At 40.2% G+C, this 14,976-nt stretch overlaps 1 protein-coding gene across 8 annotated transcripts in view; it reads right to left on the bottom strand.

Moving 5' to 3' along the window:
* The window catches only part of rasgrf2a (Ras protein-specific guanine nucleotide-releasing factor 2a), a 49,569-nt gene that overhangs the window by 20,973 nt on the left and 13,620 nt on the right, over positions 1-14,976 (bottom strand). For 6 of the 8 annotated variants that reach the window (XM_086301561.1, XM_086301559.1, XM_086301554.1 and 3 more), the window contains exons 3-13: positions 12,589-12,736; positions 12,254-12,343; positions 11,923-12,176; positions 11,469-11,548; positions 7,190-7,383; positions 6,396-6,505; positions 2,989-3,107; positions 2,736-2,899; positions 1,122-1,188; positions 890-1,017; positions 723-805 (exon numbers count right to left, since the gene is read on the bottom strand). In XM_086301561.1, the coding sequence (XP_086157687.1) occupies positions 723-805; positions 890-1,017; positions 1,122-1,188; positions 2,736-2,899; positions 2,989-3,107; positions 6,396-6,505; positions 7,190-7,383; positions 11,469-11,548; positions 11,923-12,176; positions 12,254-12,343; positions 12,589-12,736 (1,437 nt within the window). The remainder of the gene's footprint in view (positions 1-722; positions 806-889; positions 1,018-1,121; positions 1,189-2,735; positions 2,900-2,988; positions 3,108-6,395; positions 6,506-7,189; positions 7,384-11,468; positions 11,549-11,922; positions 12,177-12,253; positions 12,344-12,588; positions 12,737-14,976) is intronic. The other 2 variants (XM_086301555.1, XM_086301557.1) reach the window with 1 other exon arrangement.

The raw sequence follows: 14,976 nt of genomic DNA, 5'->3' as shown, positions 1-14,976 counted from the left end.
AAATCCTACCAAAACAAAGTTTAGGCTCTCAAATTGAAGAAACAATCAGATTTTTAGCAATAGAATCACAATATCTGAAAACGATGATCACTTAAAAAAAAAACTGCAATTCCTGTTATTGTTAAAACAGAGTTCATATGCGTTGGTACCCCAACCCCCACAAATGTGGCATCAATAGAAAGCCCAGGATGTCCTCTTGAGGATGTTAAGAATATACTACATGATGACGTGAAAGTCTGGTTCATCCCATATTCTATTTCAATTGTCATTGCAAATCTTAAGAAATCAGGAATGGTTCAAAACTTTAGCACAGTACTGTTAATTTAAAGATACAACATCTCACTGCTAGATTCTGTAAGATTGCAAACTGCAGTCAACAAAGTATAGGCTTTTCCCCCTATAAAACTGGCTCTGGTAAATCTTTGTGAAAGAAGTCCAATATGAGTCAATGACTCAGTTAAGTTCACTTCCATTCAGTGGTAGCAATACTGAGGTGAATTGTTGAGCATATACTGAACTTTTCTATCGGACAAGTGCTTCTGTTTTTGCTGTTAGCCAGCGTTAGTGAAACTTTCTTTGAAGTAGTTCTAACATTGTTAAACTCCCAAAATAAATTCAGAGTTGTACAACCAATTCTTCTTTTTATGACCATGACAAATATATAAACTTCCAACTACGACTGTAGTTATTTATACTGCACTTTTTCACTCATTTTTTCTTACTTGATCATGTGTGGCACAGAAACTTTGGAGTTTTCCTCAAACACGCTTGTCATCAGGCCGTTGCATCGGATATTATCAATGCACTAAAACACAAAGCAGAAAAAAAGCATGAAACCTTGCCACAGGTAGGTAAATTCAATTCCATCTTTGTACCATTGACTTCTTACCTGGCTGATATCACTTGTCCAGGCAGCTTTCTCCTGGCGGGAAGGAGCCAGGAGAACAATGGAGAAGGACTGACCATCAGGAGGCTCAACCACAATTTTAAACTCCAGATGGTTAAATCCTTGACTTGCTGCATTGTCGGAAATAACAAACAACAAACCAAAACATTAGTCGCACCTCAGTTGAGCTATTATGCATGGAAAAAGGAAATAATGACTGAAGAAAGACACTCACAGTCTTCATCAGTGGCATCCAGTTCCTCAATCAGAGTACACTCGATCAGGGACAACATTCCTCCCTGCTGTTATTGGAAGAGAAAACACAGCTTAAGTTAGTTATGTCATTTTTTATTTAGAAGAATATTTCCCAAAGGAAGAGGGAAAAGCAAAGTAAAAATTCAAAATAATCGTTAATATTATAATATGAACATTTCTAAATAAAAAATTAGGTTTTTAACATTTCCTCAAATATTCCTCAAATATCCTTGAAAGGATAAAGAGCTGGTCCAGTGTACTGCATCCAGGACAAAAGCTGGATTGTTCCTCCTGTATTCAAAGTTCAACTAATCTACATCCTCTCTTCTCTAGTACGGTGGCATAGACCTTCCAAGAGAGGCTGAGTAGTGTGAACCCCTATAGTTGGAGCAGATCCTCTGGTCTCCCTTCTTAAAGAGAGGAACCACCACCCCAGTCTGCCAAATCAGAGACGCTGCCCCATAGCTCCAGACAGTATTTCCAGAACCCCACTGGTTTGGCCAAAATCACCATGGCAGGGACCAACCACCTTGCAGCCACAGCTCCTTGCTACAGCCTCAGCAATGGAGGTGCTGAACAATGTCCATTTGGACTCAATGTCCCCAGCCTCCCTTGGAATGCTTTTGAAGTTCAGCAGGAGGTGGGAGTTATAGATCTCACAGATCAGGGCCTCTGCCAGGCGTTCCCAACACACCCTCACAATATGTTTGGGTGTGCCAGGTCTGTCCAGCATCCTCCCCCATCACCTGATCCAACTCACCACCACAGCTCCTCTCTTCACCCAAGTGTCCAGAACATGCAGCTGCAAATCTGATGATGCAATTACAATATTAATCATCAACCTGCGAACTAACATGTCCTGGTACAATGTGCACTTAGAGACATCCTTGTGTTCTCTGCAACTAACAGAGAAGGCGATCGTGGCTCAAGATTTGGGAGTTCGCCTTGTAATCGGAAGGTTGCCGGTTCGAGCCCCGACTTGGACAGTGTAAAGCACTTTCCTCAGGGACTAGTAAAGCGCTATATAAATACCGACCATTTACTAGAAGTCTGTGGCTTGGCTCATATAGATATGGTTTGTATCAGACAGATAGCAAACTGAGGGGCTACACCAAAGCCTGGTGTGAGTTAAAAATATTTTGAAGTATGAATCATGGAAGATTCCAATAATAAAAATGTTGAGATGGGAATTAGCATATGTTTCCTTTAATATTTTTCCCTATTATCTTAAATCACAAGACCGTTATCTTTTGTGTGTGCTGATGCAAAAACAGAGCAAGGAAGGCATTCAAGTTTTCTGCTTTGATGGGAAATAATATTCATGAACATGCTAACCACAATGGAACCAAGATGGCTCCTTTTAGTTTTCATTTTGATTTTGCTCATTTTAACCTTGAAAAATGGTATAATTGTTGAACCTTTAAAGACCACCAGTTGGCTTTTACTATTGTTTTATTTTTGATATTATGCTTAGTGGTTTAAAACTTTTAATGCATCAGTGCTGGTTAGGTCTACCTTAGCAAAGAGTTTTCAAACCAAAGGGCACTGCCCACTGAATAAATAAAATGCAAAGTTGTGAACAGGTGAAGCTGACCTTGAGCAAGTGAAGCTTCCCTCCCGATGTTCGGGTACAGATGAGGAAGTGTTTGGTAAAGAGAAAACATTGTCGCTCTCCTTCCTTCCTCAGTGAGAGAGAGCCCAGGCGCACCTTACTGAGAACACCCCGTTCACTGCTGGATGGTAAATGGATGAGAGAACCTGCCCACAAACAATGAGAATGAGTAAACTGATTAAGAACTGGAATAACATGACTTGGTAAAGCATGAAATACAAAGACAGAAGCTCACCTTGTCTGACGAAAGTTTGACTTGTGTCTAAAAGGATGTCACAGCCCTCTACAATCATCCTTTCAATGGCCAAATTCTTCCTGATGTTCTCTGTGTCGCTGACTTCATCATGTATCATCCTGCCAAAACAAACAATGATGGATGGACAATGGATGTTCTGGGGCCTGTTCTTCGTACCGCGCTAAGTGAGTTAGCTGGATGAGATTGTTGACGATTTCGCGTGATCCTGGATCGTTCGGTTCCCCGAAGCCCATCCGGGACTTGCTGTCATAGCAACAGAGCCGTAAGCGTAAACCTGCTGGGGAGCAGGTTTACTTTATGTAAACAGGATTAGATCGCGGCCACGCAGGTATGTCCGCGTCATTCATACGAAAGCAACAGCGATATTCCACCACTGTTTCACCATAAATAAATAACATCAATGTAACTAAAGATAATGCAGCACTTGATCCTTTTATTGATTTCACACAGATACATACAGGTCATTCCCTAAAAAAGGGAAATGTACTATTAACATTCTATTACATGTATGTGATTATTACAGATGTAATTCATATTTCAGAGTAGTAATTGTAAATTACTTCGTGTAATCAAGATGAGAGACCACGGCTATAAAAGCGAAGGTGGATTTGGGAAGTCTGTCGCAGTCATATCCTGTCCGTTTACGCGAGCAACCCATTGCGGAAGGTGCAAGATTGATAAGGAGAGTCCTCAGAATTCAGCGTATATTGCGGGACAGACAGGATCCTTTAGCTCAGCGCGACAGTGTGCTCATAGAGAGATATCGATTTTCCCGTGAGGGTATTATTTACTTAACCAACTTGTTGACGAGGGGGTGCAGGACCACCACCTGTCTTTTTTTTTGCTCTGCCCTTTTCTTGGTTGCTGTTATGAACAAACAAACAGAGTATTCCAGGGTCTCTTTCCAAGAGACGACAAGCAATATAAGTGATAAATATTACCATTCTGTAGAATATTCTTATATTTCACTTTTACTTGTTCCCATGTTCTAGTGGGTCCTGTTGTGGCTCTAATGTGAAAGGGGATATAATATAACATATTATAATATAATATAATGTAATATAATATTGGATAATATGGTGTGATATGATAAATCTACCCTACCGCCTACTGGTGTTGGCCAGAGGGGCCGATGGCGCAATATGGCAGCCTGGCTTCTGTCAGTCTGCCCCAGGGCAGCTGTGGCTACAACCGTAGCTGCCTCCACCAGTGTGTGAATGTGAGAGTGAATGAATAGTGGCATTGTAAAGCGCTTTGGGTGCCTTGAAAAGCGCTATATAAATCCACTCCATTATTATTGTTATTATTGAATTACTTACGAGTTTGATTTGTCAGCAACTTTCTGCCAGCCCTCTCTCCTTGCTTTTGCAGCCTTTGCAGTGTTCCCTTGCGTTTTAATTAAACTCTGAAACTCCTGAAATCCCTCACTCAAGAGTTCTTGCTCTGCTGCCGAAAAATACCGAGCGCGCTCCTTCGACATTTTCGCCGACCAATCAAAGGGTTGCCGATCAATGTTTCTACTATCGATGCGTAGCCCCTGTTGGGCCACCCAGTGATCTCACATTACTTCATCCAGCTATACTAATCGTCAACAACAGGTGTGTTCGGGGAACCGGAATAGCGAGCTCAGAGTTAGCGCAATGATTTGGTCTTGGATGTTTCATTTGATCTTGGATGTAGTAAGCGACGTACGAAGCACAGGGCCCTGGTCTGCTAGTCATGCTCTTTAAAAATATTTTCCTTCATGGCTAATGTTAGTGTGCCTAGGTCTAGTTTTTATTTTGTTTGTTTATATTTCTAGCGCCCTAAGTTCTTTAGTATCTCCTGATTTCCAGTCTTAGGTTCTGTTTAATATGCCTTTCCTTTATTCAGTGTTATGCCTTTTTCATGTCTCTATCTCAGTGTCAGGTCTGCATCGCCATTCTACGTCCCATGTTAATATTTTCAGTTTTGCTTCCCCTTGGTCTTGTCATGTTCGATTACTCCCAGCTGTGCTCTCCTCCTGTGTCTAATTTCCCTCGTTATCACTCTCTGTATTTAAGCCCTCTGTTTTCCTTGATTTATCTATGATTGCCATCATTCTCTGCCGTGTGTTGTGTCTGCCAGCCTGGCTGCTAGTTATTTGTTTTCTCAGTTTAGTCAGCGTTTTGGGTTTTTTTGCTGTGCCTCCATGTTTGCCTCCAGAAATCTGCATTTTGGGTCCTCTACTCCTGCCTGCTGCACACAGACCATTACACCTAAAGCCTGTTGAAAGCTGACTATAACGAAGAGTAGACATCAACCTAATTCGATCCACGAACTCAGGTTTGCCTACAGCAATTTCATAGAAGTCCAAAGATTACACAGCCAGACATCCATCAAAGCTTAACATATAAACCTCCAAAATTAAAAATGACTGGTTTCTAATCCAAAATGTTTTTAAAGCTTGTTTGTAGCTTGACATTGTTGATTTGGTTGCCTGGCCCAAGTATTACTCCCAAACTTTTAAATTAATTTATTTCTGATCTATAAGTATTGAATAATTATTCCATAGTTTACTTACGAGGAACACACTGATACAGTTTGTGGGTTTATTTTTTTTTCCTAGAAGGTTTTGCTGTTATATTACTGGCTACATCATCAGCATGCACTTCACACGCTGCTTCTTTGGAGGTGTCTGATAAATCAGAAATATATGGGTTTCTCTCACAAAATTTAAACCTGCAGATTCCCATTTTGCAGTTTTTAAAGAATAATTGCAAACCATTACCTTTCAATACACTGCTCTCAGGATTAAAACAATGTCTTAAAATAGCATTCTTGTTCTGAGAAATGTAACTTTTTAAAGCAACAACATGACTCACAGTACTCCTACTACTTAAACAACATCTAGAGATTGCTTAACTTCTGTTAGATGGCGTGTTGCCATTTCACTTAAGTAGCTTGGTAGATACTTGTCTTTCATTTCATTTTCCACCTAATTATTGCCAGCATAAAATCTTTACCGTTCTCCTTTCAATAGCCACTTTGTTTCTAATATGATATGAAATCTAATATGGGGTAATTGTTTCTATATAATGAAGAGTTTAAGAACTTTCACTACTTTTCAAACACTGTTGTTGTTTTTATCTCTTCTTTTTTTTTTGCACGCTCTAGTCTAGTGCACTGTCACTTTTCATGTACTACATCAGTACTGAGGCTATTGAGGCAGTTATGTGCTGCAGGTGAAGCCAATTTTAAGCAGAACACTGGTAACTCATGTTTATGTGGTTCATATAAACCTCAGAAACCAAATAACTGATTCAAGCTAACCATATTTTTTTTATTATTATTATTATTCAACAACAGTCTGAGTATTTAATCAATACAATCATTTTCTTAAACTGTATTCATAAGCACACACTCACTTTGACAGTTCCTCCAGTTTGGATTTGGCAAACTCAAGACTCTTGCGCTCCACATGCTCATGAGGTGTGTGCGCCAGCAGCTCGTGGAGAGTTCTGATGTAACGGGGAATCTAAAATGTAAAAAAAAACCATGTGACTATTTGTGAAATACACACAGCACTTCTATAAGAATTAATTGTAAATGGTTAAACGATGAAATCCCATCCAAGCTATTCCAAAAAAGTTCCGAATGGGAAATTAACTTTTTAAATAAGAGACTGTGTGAAAGATCCACCACAGACCAAACCATGTACTCATGCTTTTCAGCATCTATTATTAATACGGTTGCAATACACTTCAGACGGCTGCAGCTTTGCAGCCACACACAACAACACCAACACTGCAGGACCTAGTTCAGCCTTTAAGCCGACGAGGCGTGATTGCAGATGCCGCTCAGGTGTCTGCCTCCCCTGCAGTGGCACTGCAGACCACGCCCCACCACAGACTGAAACGAAGATATTAGAGATCTTTGAATGACGAAAAAACAAAGTTATTTAGATTCATGCAAATAAATTTACTATCCTGCCATTTGAGCTCATACACAGTATATCAGTATATGAGGGCAAATATATCAGGTCAAGGCATTTAAAAGTAACCATGTTATATGACTAAATATTATACTTTGACTATATAACGCTGTCTTTATTTATTGTATCATCAGTGTTTGTTGCAAATTATTAAGCCTTACAGTTAAGCATATTACATAGTTTTTATAACAGCAGCTAATGGATTACATTGTTTAATGTAAAAAGTACCTGAAGCATTGGATAAGTGAGGAATGTCTCCAGCATCCGACCCTCGCAGGCTGCGTTGGATTCATACTGTTTCAGCAGCTTGTCAAAGTCTCTGTTCTGTTTACAGTTTGCCAGCACCTGAAGACTGTACTGGTGGTTACGCACAAACTCCTGGTAAATGTTCAGCATCGGCAGTAGAATGTCAAACAGGTCCGCTGGGTGTCAAAAAGAAGTTTAAAAGACAACATCATTGAAGGTTTTCTAGATTTTATTAAGCTTAAAAAAAAAAAGAAGATCACATGTAAAAATCCAAGATGTATATTTAACCTCCTAGGACCTGGCGTCCACATGTGGTGGACATCACATTTTGGGTTGTCTAGACCCAAATACTAAATTTTGCTCTACAAGGGCATGCTATCCACTTACGAGGACATTATACTGCCACTGTTCTATCGAAATTTAAAACAAATGCCCTCAATTGTGGATCTCATTTTTCTCAGAAACAAAAATCGGGTAGAAAAAAAAATCTTGTAATTCTTTGTTTTTACATTCATCATGTCCCAATATGTCCAAATATCAAAGAGAACTTAAAATGCATGCCATTGAAGAGTTCAGGTCTTGCATACTGCATACTACACAATGTATTATCAAAAGGTTGTTCTACTATAAAAAGCAAAAAAACAAGTGATTTATAATAATGGGCCACTTTATTTGTGGCCCACACATATCTACTTTAGGGGTGCAACGATACACAAAATTCACGGTTCGGTTCGATACTTTGGTGTCACGGTTCGATATTTTTTCGATACAAAAAAATGTTCATGCCTTTTTAATTTGTCATTTATTAAAATTATAAATATATATTTTAACTCAAAAGTACAGTTTTTAAATTTAACCCTAACCCTTGTGCGTGTTTTTTATTTTGACAGCGAATGCGCACCTGCGGACCACTTATGTGCAGCCCTGGTTATTTAGCTCGTCATATCGCAGCCACAGAAATTCTTTTGTCCATGAAACCATAAAGCTGCACTTTCTTTTTGCCTTATAGTCTGATTTGTCATAACTTCTCCGTTTTGTGGTAAGCTTTTCTTTGGCTGTCACTTCTTCACCCTGACCTGTCTTATTTGGCTCAGCAGAACTGAAATGCTTTTACACGCTCACTCACATAAGCTCAGCGATTCTCTGTGCGATCAACCTCTCACATGTTTAAGTTTGCTGCGGGAGATTTCACTTGTCATGTTTGCATAGTAAGCTAACGATTAATAAGACGATGTCAGAGGAATTGGTGCACAAATTATCATCACTCACAGATCAGTGCTGTCGCTCTCTATACACAGTTCGCACGATTGCAAAGTGAAAGCAAAAAAACGAGCGCAAATTCAAACGCGACTTCAATATGTCACATATTGACAGTGGCTCACCGATGCCAATGACATAATTACCCAGCTACATTTCTGAAAGAATGCAAAAGCATTGACATATATTTTTCCTACAATAGCCCGACGGGCAGGGCAGAGATAGATTTTGGTAGCCCGACTGAAAAAATCGCTAGCTCCAGGACGTCGGGCTAGCGATATTGCAAGCCCTGTATCTGATTGAGGAATCACTCATCTTTGGAAAAGAGAGTTTATTACAGAGAAATGGCTCTTTCCAAAATAAAAGCTATACTATCCGCTTCTTCTGGGCTATATTCTCAGCAGCATAAGGAGAATCATGTGCTAACAGCTGTCTAAATGACTCGGCTAAAGTTAGTAACATGCTTGCTTTTTTTTGTCTGCTTCCACTTGTCTTTGCACTAGGATGATGTCGGTGTAAATGTGCAGTCATATTCGTTGTGTTCCCACTAGTGCTTTCAGGTTAATCTCGTTGAAATGACCTTAATGCCACAACACGGCAAATCTCCGTTAACGAGCTACCGCCGATCGCTCTGTGCATGGGGCTAGACGGCCAACACGTTAACGAGCTAACTGCGCTAGCACACTAGTTCACACCAATGTAATTGAGCATTGCATGGCACATCCAACATACTGTTTTACTTTAGTCCATGACTCGCTTACCTTCAGGGTCATACGTCACATGAAAACCAAAATAATTCCAAACGCCAGATCTGAATGAGGGTGGGGGAGGTGCCCTGCGCTCTTCCTTCTGACTATGCTGTCTGTGTTGAGCGCTCACTGGATCTGCGCTGGACAGTGCAGCCTAGGCGGAGTAGTTGAACACAGATTCACTGAGTGCTCAACACAGACAGCATCGTCAGAAGGAAAATTGATAAAATAAATTACAAATGTTGTATTGTTCGATACATATGTGTACCGAACCGAAAGCACTGTATCGAACGGTTCAATATCGATACGAATATCGTTGCACCCCTAATCTACTTCATACAAATCATAATGCAGCAATTCAGTGCATTTATCAACGTGACCATGGTCAAGAAGACCTGCTAAATTCAAACAATGTATTGAATAAGCAAGATTTAAGTGACTTGATGCGTGGTATGATTATTGTCTGCAAACAGGCTGCTTTGAGTATTTCACACACTGCTGATGCACTGATATTGTTCTACATAACAATGTCTAGGGTTCATGGAAAATGGCCAGTGGAGAACATATCTGGCGCGATGCAAAAATATCTTGTTGATGACTTCAGAATAGAATGGCCAGACAGCTTCAAACTGATAGTAAGGCGACAGTAACTCACCTTGTTACAAACAAGGTATTTCTGAAATCTGAACACACAACACATCAAACCTTGAAGCAGATGATCTACAGCAGCAGAAAACCATACTGGGTGTTAGTCTTGTCAGTGAAGAACAAGAAAGTGAGCCCACAATTCACACAGGCCATCTGTCCTGCCATCTATCATGTGCCATGTTCAGGCTGATGATGGTGGTGTTCAGGATGGTTTCTTGGCACACTGTGGGCTCCTTAGGACCACAGCCTGCTTCAGTACTTTTGGTAACCCTGTTCATCCCATCACATTACATGTTTAGTTCAATGTACTAGAAATGGCCTCCACAATCACCAGATCTCAGTCCAATAGACCACCTTCGGGATTTGGTGAAAACGGGAAACGTGCAACCAGCTGCATGCTGCTATTGTGTAAATGTGAAAATCTCAGAGGAATTCCAGCACTTTGTTGAATCACTGCCATGAAGAATTAAGGAAGTTCTGAAGGCAAGCGTAGGTCCAACCCACAACTAGACAGGCACACCTGATAAAGTGATCAGTTTGGTTGATCTCCCTTTCAAGTTATCTGTTCAAGCATTCCTGCATCAATCCCATGTCTTCTGCTAATTTGCAGATCGATCCCTGTTTGTCCCATTCTGACCAAAACAAAAATCCATTAAACAATCTAATTTTGCATTCACCTAAAAAAAAAACTTTGCAAATAATCCTGCTCCTTTGATATGCTATGAGTAGGCACCTGATGACACATGCTGCACTTTAGTTCATTTGCACCAAAAGCTCTTCCTCAGATGCCTTAGGATGTAATAGTAGAAGTTTGCATCCATTAATGGTGAACAACCCAGTGAATCTAACAAAGAAACCATTAACACGCTCCCGGTGAAAGCTCCTGCTGGCTTCATGTTTCCAAACTTAAAACTTCTATTTGTTTTCTGTCTTGCTGTCAGAAACTCAGTTCTCATCATTAGCCTTGACCATCGTAAATGAAAAATGGAGAGATTCTTGTACAGCACTTTCTACTCTACCACTCAAATATATACAACATGTCTAACTCACCCATTAACACCGGCACTTTTTTCCATGCTTTTTCTACCCACGTGCCTTCTATCCAATCAAGATTTCAGACAGCAACTTGGGGTGGCTGTAGCTCAGGAGGTTGAGTAAGTCATCTACTAATTAGGAGGTTGGTGGTTCAATCCCTGACACTGCTGCAGTCTACATGCCAAATATTCCTGGGCAAGATGCCATTCCTAAGTTGCTCTTCAGTGCATCCATTGGACATATGAATGTTTGTGTGAATGTTAGACAAAAAGCACTTGCATTAAAAAAGTGCTTGACTGAATGAAGCAACTTGTTGACTACTCAGGAAGTGCAGAAAAGAACCAGTTCATTTATCATGTACCACTCTAGTCTACTTCCACAGACCACCCTGTTCTATGCAAGCAGTCAGAAAGCTCCACTGGAAGCTTTGATATACAAGGAGATGAGCTACATGTAAATCAGAGGTGTGGTTTTTGTTTTTTTTGTTTGTTTTTTTTGTCTCTATACATGTAGTAGTAGAACCTTCTGACCACAGCTTATGTTAAAAAAAGTGTAAGCTTGGAAACACTCACCCAGAACTAGAGTAGGCCAGTTGGCAATTCGGGCCTTCAGACCTTGATGGAAGATTTCATGCAGAAACATGATGGTCTCACTTCATAGCGAAAGAGAGGGAGAGGGAGAGAGAGAGAGAGAGAGAGAGAGAGAGAGAGAGAGAGAGAGAGGAGTGAGTTCAATTCACCAAGAATGAGTTTAGTAGTATAACTATAAGGCCAGGAAGGCCGCAAGAAGGATCTAGGTTTGGTGCGTTACACCTAGACAGTTTATAGAAGCCGTTTGCTAACCAGGCTGGCAAGTGTTAGCTGATGACTTACTACATTCTCATATTTGTTCAGAAATTGATGTGTGACATCAGTATTTTATATCTAGTATATAGTTTATTACAAACTTTATTATAAACTATTACAAACAGCTGAAATACAGGATTTGTGTGAAAAGTTACGCAAAACAAAAAAAAGAGAGTTGCACCTGTTGAGGAAGATGCTGCTAACATCATCATGGCGAATGGGAGGTTTCTTGGAACTGGCAGCCATGCGGAGCGGCCTAAGGAAGCAATTCACCAGGATGGAAAGCTGCTGCACGTATTCTGTCTCTGCTTCCACCATGTTGAACACAATATGGTTCCTCTTCCTCATGCTCTCAGCGTGAGGGGAACAGATATAGTCCTGGACAATGATTTTCCACTTCCTCCGACACAGCCAGCCACGCATGAAACTCTGCACCTGTATAGCCATTGCACACTAAGTTTCTCTCACAACCTTGTCTCTCTACATTTTAATATGCAGTTACAATTCTTTACCATTTTAATTTTTTTAATATCGGGGTCTTCCTCGTCTTGGTTGTTCTGGTGCGGCTGCATCCTTTCCTTGGCTTTGTTCAATACTGTAATCTGCAACAACACAACAACAGCGTCCATATGAAAAAATGTGCAAAATATAACAAAATATAAAACATTCATGGGAACATTTTAAAAGGTAAAAAAAAGAAAAATCCCAAATAATAGGCCCCAGAATCAGTGGAGTCCTGCTGTGATTTAATTTAGGAATCTGCATGCTTTGATTTTAGAGTGCATGTGGGTGCCTGTGTGTGACAGTATGTGCATTTATGTAGCCATGCAGATGCACTCATGCATACTTCTGCTTTGAGCCTCTCAATCTCTGTGTCCTGGTCCTCCAGCTGAGTACGAAGCTGATTGGCTGCAACCTTCTCAGTCTCCATGATCTGGTCCAGATGGATGTACTTCTGCATCAGGATGTCACGTTCAATGATGATACCAGAGTAGCTAAAAGGAGCACAGGAGGACAGTACTGAAGTCGGTTAGTGTGGTAATTTAACATGTACAGAGAGCTTTGTGTGCCAATTTGTTTTAGTTATAGACTTAAACGAATGATCAGGCAGTAGCCTGATATTATTGACACCTGCAGTAATATGTCATTGTGGGCAAGTAGAGGCATACTTTCTACTGAATGTTACACTAAAAATAGGAAAGACACAGAAAGTGAGACCAGAGAAAAACAGAGGTCGAGTTACGAGATCAAGTCTGTGATGTAACCATGCAGCACTACAGCACCAGTGTGACCTAAATGTGAACCGCTGCGAGCAGAAAGAACACACACTTGCACACAAATGCACACAGGCATGTTAAACAAATATGGAACAACATGAGGTAGTAGTGTCAAATCTGCATAAACACACAAAAAGAGCAGAAGGTAGAGTTTGAGTCACACTTTTCAGCACAGCACATTTTCTCACAAAAAGTGTAGGAACAACAAGATGAAATTGTGGAACATTTTTACTACAAGATAATAAGAAAGAAAAGATTTTCATTGTAGTGGAAGGTAGTGAAACAAACAGCATTATCATGTACATACATATTTCATTACAAATAAAGGCCCTGTGTTGTCAGTTTTACCATCAAAATGTACCAGAAGTATCAAGAGTAACTTCTGCAGTATTATGTTACACCTAACATTATAAGAAATGTCTTCATCCCTGAAATGCCTTCATTTGATCCAAAACACAAAACAATAATACCTAGAAAGAAAGACAACATTTCTCTCAGGAACAGAGAGGGGGGACAGTCCAGTCTCTATTCTCTATTCTGCACACCTCAGAATTCCACTGAATTGTGCTAACAGCACACTTTACTTTTTGAGGTTCTCCGAATCTCACTCGCACTGACTAAGCTGTAAAACTGTGAGGAACCTTGGAGTCATTTTTGACCAGGACATGTCCTTCAATGCATATATTAAACAAATATGTAAGACTGCTTTCTTCCATTTGCGCAACATCTCTAAAATTAGAAATATCCTGTCTCAGAGTGATGCTGGAAAACTAGTTCATGTATTTATTACTTCCAGGCTGGACGACTGTAATTCATTATTATCAGGAAGTCCTAAAAACTCCCTGAAAAGCCTTCAACTAATCCAAAATGCTGCAGCAAGAGTACCGACAGGGACTAGAAACAGAGAGCATATTTCTCCTGTTTTGGCTTCCCTTCATTGGCTTCCTGTTAAATCCAGAATTGAATTCAAAATCCTGCTCCTCACATACAAGGTCTTAAATAATCAGGCCCCATCTTATCTTAATGACCTTGTAGTACCATATCACCCTATTAGAGCACTTTGCTCTCGCACTGCAGGCCTACTTGTTGTTCCTAGAGTATTTAAAAGTAGAATGGGAGGGAGAGCCTTCAGTTTTCAGGCCCCTCTTCTGTGGAACCAGCTTCCAGTTTGGATTCGGGAGACAGATACTATCTCTACTTTTAAGATTAGGCTTAAAACTTTCCTTTTTGGTAAAGCATATAGTTAGGGCTGGATCAGGTGACCCTGAATCCTCCCTTAGTTATACTGCAATAGATGTAGGCTGCTCGGGATTCCCATGATGCATTGAGTTTTTCCTTTCCAGTCACCTTTCTCACTCACTATGTGTTAATAGACCTCTCTGCATTGAATCGTACTTATTATTAATCTCTGTCTCTCTCCCAACCGGTCGCAGCAGATGGCCGCCCCTCCCTGAGACTGGTTCTGCCGGAGGTTTCTTCCTGTTAAAAGGGAGTTTTTCCTTCCCACTGTCGCGAAACTGCTTGCTCATAGGGGTCATATGATTGTTGGGTTTTTCTCTGTATCTATTATTGTAGGATCTACTGTACAATATAAAGCGCCTTGAGGCGACTGTTGTTGTGATTTGGCGCTGCATAAATAAATTTGAATTGAATTGAATTAAGCTACCCTCCATAACTGGACGAGTAAATGGTGGATAGAAAGTAATTATGTACTTACATGATGGATGCAGGTTGCTGATGAACTACAAGGATAAGTTACTTTAGTTGTTGTTAAACTGAAGTGTTAAGCAGTTATTTTATACTTTTAGTGCAAGTTTTCAAGGAAACTAATACCTAGACTACTTTTGTGCTTACATTTGGCTTATAGTATATTGTGTCATGGATATAATATCATATGTAAGATTAAAACAATAATCAATGGTAAGACTTTGAGCAGTAATGAAGGAGTGGTCTCTAAC

This window comes from Aulonocara sp. 'chitande type north' Nkhata Bay, linkage group LG7 (assembly GCF_057382095.1).
Source record: "Aulonocara sp. 'chitande type north' Nkhata Bay isolate Kocher_YH1m ecotype deep benthic linkage group LG7, A_spYH_male_GT1.1, whole genome shotgun sequence".
Taxonomy (NCBI): Eukaryota; Metazoa; Chordata; class Actinopteri; order Cichliformes; family Cichlidae; genus Aulonocara; species Aulonocara sp. 'chitande type north' Nkhata Bay.
Note: the sequence above shows the minus strand (reverse complement) of the source record. Positions and strands in the feature narration are given on the sequence as shown.